Genomic DNA, 8,391 nt, shown 5'->3' with positions numbered 1-8,391 from the left:
ACCAAGTGATGAGGCCTTCTTCACTATTATTGTACTTTTGGAGTCTTTTAATTTTGTTAAAGTCAGTTACGTCAGCAGAGATTTCAATCAGTTAGCTGATTCTGTATCTAAGAAGATTAGGAAAGATAAGTTGTCGATTGAAGAGTTCAGTAATGACACCAGGCATATTGAAACTTTGCTTAACAACTTTGTTAATTTTGGTTAGTTTTTATTATAAAATTCACTAGTTATCTAAAAAAAAATTGAGTGTTTCCTTTAGGAAGATGATCCCATCGTAAGGGAAATAAGAATTCATAAGTATTAGAGGGAAATTACAAGATTGAAAACATCCAACCCAATTTTCATTTGGTCAGAAATTTTCTTCAAGAAAATACAAAAATTGGTCAATAAATTCATATATGAAATACAGCGGATACAAGGGACGATCTAAATTTATGAAGTATCAAGTATAAGTAAGAAATTATGAATTCTAACCAAAACAAAAGGAGAAGAATCCAAAGCAGGAAAGGAAGAAAAAAAGAAGAAGATAATGAATATAAATGAGGACTACAATCTAAGAGCAGCAATTGCTTGAGGTCTAAAATCAACTATTAAACCTAAAACTCTCCTCACTTCAGTCGGAGTTAGTCTCCAAGTCATGGGTCCTGCATTCTCTCCCCACTGATCCAAAATCTCGGAAACCTTTTCCAGGTTAAGGATAGTTGCCATCTGAGTAAGCCGGACAAACTTGTCTCTGACAGTCTTCTGGGTCATAGCAGCGAAATGGCTCACTAGTGCCCTAGCATCTCTATCCAGTTGAAGATTGAAAACATCCAACTCAATTTTCACTATGTCAGAAAGTTTCTTCAAGAAATTACAAAAAAAATTCAATAAATTCATATATGAAATACAACGGATACAACAGATTATCTAAATTTATGAAGTATAAGTAAAAGATTATGAGTTCTAACCAAAACAAAAAGAGAAGAAGCCAAAGTAGGAAATGAAGAAAAAGAGAAGAAATAAGAATTCATAAGTATTAGAGGAAAATTATAAGATTGAAAACATCCAACCCAATTTTCTCTCGGTCAGAAAGTTTCTTCAAGAAAGTACAAATATTGTTCAATAAATTCATATATGAAATACAACGGATACGACAGATGATCTAAATTTATGAAGTATAAGTAAAAAATTATGAATTCTAACTAAAACAAGAAGAGAAGAATCCAAAGTAGGAAAGGAATAAAAATAGAAGAAGATAATGAATACAAATGAGGACTAAAATCTAAGAGCAACAATTCCTTCAGGTCTAAAATCAACTCTTAAACCTAAAACTCTCCTCACTACAGCCGGAGTTAGTCTCAATGGGTCCTGCATTCTCTCCACAGAAATCCAAAATCTCAGAAACCTTTTTCAGGTTAAAGATAGTTGCCATCTGAGTAAGCCTTGCAAACTTTTGTCTGACAGTCCTCTAGGTAATACCAGAGAAATGACTCACTAGTGCGCTAGCATCTCTATCCGGTTGAAGATTGAAAACATCCAACCCAATTTTTACTAGGTCAGAAAGTTTCTTCAAGAAATTACAAAAATTGTTCAATAAATTCATATATTAAAAAATTATGAATTCTAACTAAAACAAGAAGAGAAGAAGCCAAATAAGGAAAGGAATAAAAAGAGAAGAAGATAATGAATACAAATGAGGACTACAATCTAAGAGCAGCAATTTCTCCAAGTCTAAATTCAACTCTTAAACCTAAAACTCTCCTCACTTCAGCCGGAGCTAGTTTCCATGGATCCTGCATTCTCTCCACAGAAATCCAAATTACGGAAACCTTTTCCAGGTTAAGGATATTTTCCATCAGAGTAAGCCGGGAAAACTTGTCTCTGACAGTCCTCTGGGTCATACCATAGAAATGGCTCACTAGTGCCCTAGTATAACATGGCTGCAAGTGACGCACAATGATTATACGTTATAGAGTTGCAGGCCAAGTCTGTGATCCGCCGTAATGGCGCAATGCGGAGCCATAATAGCGCAACGCTCAGCCATTATAGCGGTATACTGTATAGACTGTCAAGCACTAAGATAGTGGAACCCTGTAGGGCCAGTGAAGTGCAAAGGTTGCGCTACACTGTAAAGACATTTGGCTAAGTAATGAAGATTATTGGCTGACACGACGAGGCTTCATTGAAGGTTTGGCAAGACATGGCAAAGTTGACAGATACAACATGCGATGTTGGCATTGATGCATATCCGTGGAATTGAGTTGGCCCAAACTCAAGGATGATGCAAGAGTGGATAATATGCCAGGAGTTGGTCTATGGCATAGTCCTAAGCTTTGACAAAGGCTTGGACAATGCATATGCAACAATGGAGGGTCCAAACGCGCCATTGGTATCAATTGCTCAGGCAAGATGAATGCAAGTGATGCATATGAAGTATGAAGCAAGTAAAGGCTCGATTAGCATGGTATTGGATGTTGGCATCCAAATAAGCGAAGTGCAAGTTGAGTAAAGCGCAACCATTGTTGAACATTGGCAGGGCCAAGTTGCGAGATGCAATGATTGGCGATTTGAGTTCAAGATGTCAGTTTCGAGTGTGTGTGCATCACACGCATGCCAAAGTGAAAGAGAAAGTTGGAGACGGTTGTAAAGGAGCTTTGTAACCGAGTTTGGCATTTCCTAACCGTCCGGAACAAGTGTGGCGCCATTCTACACGCCAACACTAAAGTTTGTAGTTAAAAAATGAACTGTGGCGGTTAGGGAACTGCCCATGGACAGATGGTTGTTCATGGGACGTGCAACTGTGTTGCATACGGATGGGCCCTGGTTCTTGGCATTATAAATAGCTAGAGAACCCTTGTAAATGAGTGTTGTTCAATTGAGAGAAGAACAACTAATGTAGAGAGTGTTTTAGGCATTCAACAAGAGGGTGAATGGCCTGTTTTGGTCCATGTGATGGACGAGTTTTGTAATCTTTCTTTAGTGCAATAAAATGGGTTTGTTGCAGTATGCTTTGTGTTCATTATTTTTCTGATGTTGTGTGAGAATTGGTTAAGTACATGGCAGAACCTCTTATGCTTATGGGGATATGAAGAGTTAGAGAGAAAGAAGAAAAGACTTCTGTTGTGCATTGCCTTATGAGTGAAGGCAGATGCGTACTTTGATGCAAGTATGCAAGGCTGAATGATTTTGGGTGAAGTTGATTCACTGAACCACAAACATTGTCGGTCATGTCCCATGAAAATTTTAGGCGATTAAATGGGCATGTGACACCTAGTATCTTTATCCAGTTGAAGATTGGAAACATCCAACCCAATTTTCACTAGGTCAGAAAGTTTCTTCAAGAAAGTACAAAAATTGTTTAATAAATTCATATATGAAATACGACGGATACAATAGATGATCTAAATTTATGAAGTATAAGTAAAAAGTTATGAATTCTAATCAAAACAAGAAGAGAAGAAGCCAAAGCAGGAAAGGAAGAAAAAGAGAAGAAGATAATGAATGCAAATGAGGACTACAATCTAAGAGCAGCAATTGCTTCAGGTCTAAATTCAACTCTTAAACCTAAAACTCTCCTCACTTCAGCCGGAGTTAGTCTCCATGGGTCCTGCATTCTCTCCACAGAAATCCAAAATCTCGAAAACCTTTTCCAGGTTAAGGATAGTTGCTATCTGAGTAAGCCGGACAAACTTGTCTCTGACAATCCTCTGGGTCATACCAGAGAAATGGCTCACTTGCCCTATTATCTCTATCTAGTTGAAGATTGAAAACATCCAACCCAATTTTCACTAGGTTAGAAAAATTTTTCAAGAAAGTACAAAAATTGTTCAATAAATTCGTATATGAAATACAATTGATCTAAATTTACGAAGTATATAAATACAATAGATACAAATTGATCTAAATTTATGAAGTATATAAATACAATAGATACAAATTGATCTAAATTTATGAAGTATATAAGTAAATAAAATATTATGAATTCTAACCGAAACAAAAAGAGAAGAAGCCAAAGCAGGAAAGGAAGAAAAAGAGAAGAAATAAGAGTTCATAAGTATTAAAGGGAAATTACAAGATTGAAAACATCCAACCCAATTTTCACCCGGTCAAAAAGTTTCTTCAAGATAGTACAAAAATTGTTCAATAAATTGATGATATGAAATACAACGGATGATCTAAACTTACGAAGTATAAGAAAAAAGTTATGAATTATAACCAAAACAAGAAGAGAAGAAGATAATGAATACAAATGAGGACTACAATCTAAGAGCAGTAATTGCCTCAGGTCTAAAATCAACTCTTAAACCTAAAACTCTCCTCACCTCAGCCGGAGTTAGTCTCCAAGTCATGGGTCCTGCATTCTCTCCCCAAAAATCCAAAATCTCGGAAACCTTTTCCAGGTTAAGGATAGTTGCCATCTGAGTAAGCCGGGCAAACTTATCTCTGACAGTCCTCTGGGTCATACCAGAGAAATGGCTCACTAGTGCCCTAGAATCTCTATCCAGTTGAAGACCCCCAAGTTGGCTGAACTTCTTCTGCATCATAATCACTTCCAACCTCTTAACAATGAAGTCGATAATAAGATGAACGAATGAGTCATAGTTGGAAGATGTCATTGCAGGCTGAAGCCATGCCGCATTTGTTTCCACAGCATGGAGGAGCTTCTGAACCCACGGGTCGTTCACCTCATTTTCTGCATATTCAGCCTCAGATAGCTCATAGCTAACTGTTCCCACCATATCTAGCACAGGACGGATTCGAGGAGTTACAGTAGAGACCAGTTGCTCCACTCCAACATTTAAAGCTTGCTTAAAACCGGTGCTCATCCCCCCCAATTCAGACAAACATGATTTGATTTTTTCTCGATCAGCCGGTGCAGGGAATATCTGCTTTCACAATAGTATCATGATCAATATGTTATTTTGTGTTTCTTTTATGAAAATAGCAGGATTATATATGTAAAACAGGAAAACTCAAATATTAATACACCTTTGAATCAAGAAAGTCAGTTTAGTTGATTAACTTGGATACACAATGTCAGGTTCTACACAAGGGAGAAATAAAATGCTCAGTAAGCCAAGTTCTTTGGAGCTCATTAAGTGGTCTGCTCCCCCAACAAAGGAGCTCCAAAAGAAAACTAGAATTAACCTTAAACTGTGTTGAGCTAAAAATTGATTCGAAGGTAATAGTTTTACAATAATATCAAGTCGAGGCATTGCTCAATATTAGCCTGACTGTTGTGTTTGATCGCAAAATATCAAAACATACATCTGGTGCACGGGAGATGAGGTGGGTTTTATGTTGATACTCTTTTTCATGATGTTTCTAGCTGAATTCTTTTTGAGTAAGTGTGTTCGTCGGCTTATGTCGCATAAGATTGCGAATGAAGACCATGAAGAGAACGTGTTGACAGAACAAAAGATGGTGGTCAGTCTTCTGACATCAAAAAGGGGGGATCAATCTAACCTAGAGGAGTATATCACAGTCATATCTAGTTCATCTCCAGAAGTCATTCAAAGAGGACAAGTAACTCTTTCGAATGAAACCATTAGTAAGATTAGTGAGATGTATATGATGGAACTAATCAGTGGCATAAAGGATTACAAAAATTCAACAGGAATAGGTTCAGTGCTTGCTTGCTGCAGTTCGACGATTAGCTCTGACTGGAGATTAATATGTGCTACATATCGAAGTGGGGTGGAGTTAATACTTGTTACTGGCGTGAGTAAGTCCCGTATCAGAAGTGAAGGTTGGCGTTTTGTGCATGACCGAGGAAAGACGAAACAGATGGTGATGGTCGTTGGTTCCAAAAGAGAAGCTGGTGATCAGAGATTAGTATGCTCTGAATGTAAAGATCGGAGGATGGAAATAATGCTTGTTAGTGACATAACTAAATCCTATATCAGAATAACAACCTGTGTAGCTGATGATAAAGTAGGGTACATAGAACAAAAAATCTAGGAATATGATAAGGTTTGACAAGTGAGCATCGTGTTTTGTTTTGGTGAAGTTTGATAGTTTTTTCTCGTAAAGGTGAAAAATATTAAGTTTAAACATCATCAGGAGACATAGCCAAGTTTTAATTAAAAATCTACCAGCAATAACATGATTGTTACGGAAAGCAACCCATAAGCAAAAGTAGAAAACTTACCTCTGCACATTGCTCCTCAATTCCATGTCGAAGTTTCAGGACATATTCACCACTGACATCCATGTTATTCAGAGCTGTTGCAATCTCAGTTCCCGTCTTTTGTACACCAACACCCCCAAGAAACAGCTTGGCCCCAAGATTTGGTTCTCTCATTTTATGTTGCAAAGCTTCTTGATACTCATTACTCAACAAATTCATTGCGCCACTGAGAATAGCAAGTACCGAATTCATACTTGAAGTCGAGATAGCTCTTCTACAACAACTCTGTAAAACATAAAACACATCATCTACCATAGAAGTAGTGAGGCTATCAGGCACATGCTCGTCAATCTTTATCGCCTTCCTCACGTTTTCCACCATAAAGAATTCCTCCAAAATCACATAAAACCCAGTAATTTCTTGAACAACTTTACTAAAACTTCCATTTCTAAATGCTTTTGTCGCCCGTGGACCCAACTCAGGATCAACGGATCTCAATCCCCTAATTTTTGACACCATGAACCCTGTATATTCCTCGCCCAGCTGTGTCAACGTTAGAATCTCTTCCAAATACAGCTCAACTTCTCTCGGATCCGGCCCTTCCGTAGCTCCAACTGAGAGTATATTCTTACTATAAGAAATGATTTCTGATTCTACTCTGCTTAATTTCCTAAATTCCATGTATTTTCGTAAAACAAGAGAACCCCGAGAATCACACTCCTCCTGGAGCTCAATAATTGCGTAAACAATTCCATCTTCACCACAAAGATTTCTCAAAATGTCATCATTCTCTTCAACAGCTAAAACAATGTCTTTAAACAAGCTAGTTAAACAATCAACAAAATCTCTTCCTTGATTTTGATCAATACGCTCCACTAAATTTTCAAATTCTAACCTAGACCTCATTGAGATTACTTTCTTCAAATAATTAACATAAACTTGCAATCCTTCTTCTTCAAGACCCAACAAAGGAAAAAGCATAATAAATCTCATAATGGTGGAATGATCTCTTTGATCAACTGCATTTGATAGTTTCTTTCTAACAATTCCTTCAAGTTTTTTCTTTGAATCAAGAAGCTGTTCTCTTTGATCATCAGAAGCATTTGAATCACTAAATTTCTCATCGATTTTCAAAAACGTTTGAACAAATTTAGCAGCAGATTCATAATCTTCAGTTTCTAATGATTTTTTAGCACCTTCAATACAATTACCTCTCTCAACAATTGCATCAATTCTGGATAATGTTGAATACACCCTGGATTGAGCTAGGTCTAATTCTCTAACCTTACCGCTAACTTGATCAGCTAAATCACATGTTGATCTAACATTAGATAACATAGAATCTGAATCAGATTTAACAATTTCTAAGACCTCAGCATTTTTCTGTAAATTGTTTAGTTTTTTTTCAAGATCTGTTCTTTGAGAAAGTAAATTTTCAAGTTCAAGATCTAAATTTCTTTGATAAGCAATACATTCATGAAGAAGTCGAGTCATTGCACCTACATCTGTTAATTTGCGTACCACTTCTAGGGCTTCCGAACTTCCAAAATTTACTGATGAAACTCCATCTTCTGGATCCTCTTCTGTGGTTCCGTTAGGAGTTGTCGCCATTTCTGTTGTCTATTTTGATTCTAATGCAGACTGAAAATGGGAGAGTTTTCAACTACTCTTCAAATTCTTCGTTTCGTGTACCGGATGGATTTTACCCAAAACCAAAATTGTGAAATCTGAACAGAACTTGGCCTATGAGCAAGTCTTATGGTGGAATCCATACATCATCCACACCACCTCAGCACTTGGAAGTATGGATGGATGCGCAAGTGTAATGGTGGAATAGTAGAAACACTATTCCTAATGGAATTAAAAAAAACGCAATTAAGAATGGAGCTAAAAAACCCTCGGGGCCACTCAAAAGGATTTAGGGCCCATCAATTTATACCCAGCCAAAGACTCTAGTTAAGGGGTACCCTATATGATATTGAAGTTACATAAATGCCCTTCTGGTAAAACTATATAAAAACCACATCAAAAAAAATTCTACTCATTTCAACTCTTCTTCTTCCAGTTTCATATTATCTTCCGATTGTGGAAGAAAAAAAAACTTTCCCTCGTTCTTGTGTTCAACCGAAACATCACCGCGAATCGTAAAATCAAAACATCGTCGATTCGTTTATAAAACAATGGATAAGGGAAATGAAACCCATAGACCTAGAACCAAAAACGTTGCTCGGGGTATCGATCCAAAGATTGGCATTTTAGCAAGAAATAAAGAAATTGTT

General features: G+C 37.0%; 1 protein-coding gene across 1 annotated transcript; it reads right to left on the bottom strand.

The window, feature by feature from the left end:
- Positions 1-4,016: 4,016 nt before the first annotated feature.
- On the bottom strand, positions 4,017-7,923 carry LOC113283384 (conserved oligomeric Golgi complex subunit 4-like). The gene is made up of 2 exons (XM_026532619.1): positions 6,134-7,923; positions 4,017-4,868 (listed from the first exon to the last, which is right to left on the bottom strand). Exons 1-2 carry the CDS (start codon positions 7,721-7,723, stop codon positions 4,239-4,241), a joined length of 2,220 nt encoding a protein of 739 aa, XP_026388404.1. The 5' UTR covers positions 7,724-7,923; the 3' UTR covers positions 4,017-4,238.
- Between the last annotated feature and the right edge of the window lie 468 nt (positions 7,924-8,391).

This window comes from Papaver somniferum, chromosome 5 (genome assembly GCF_003573695.1).
Source record: "Papaver somniferum cultivar HN1 chromosome 5, ASM357369v1, whole genome shotgun sequence".
NCBI classification, from domain to species: domain Eukaryota; kingdom Viridiplantae; phylum Streptophyta; class Magnoliopsida; order Ranunculales; family Papaveraceae; genus Papaver; species Papaver somniferum.
The sequence above is the reverse complement of the archived record's forward strand: the minus strand, read 5'-3'. Positions and strand labels throughout refer to the sequence as shown.

What these genes read in the sequence shown, in the direction of transcription:
- LOC113283384 (XM_026532619.1), bottom strand. Translation starts at nt 7,723, where the DNA reads ATGGCGACAACTCCTAACGGAACCACAGAAGAGGATCCAGAAGATGGA. An exon ending in TTGAGGAGCAATGTGCAGAG is followed by an intron (nt 4,869 to 6,133) that starts GTAAGTTTTCTA and finishes TTGTGAAAGCAG; the next exon opens with ATATTCCCTGCACCGGCTGA.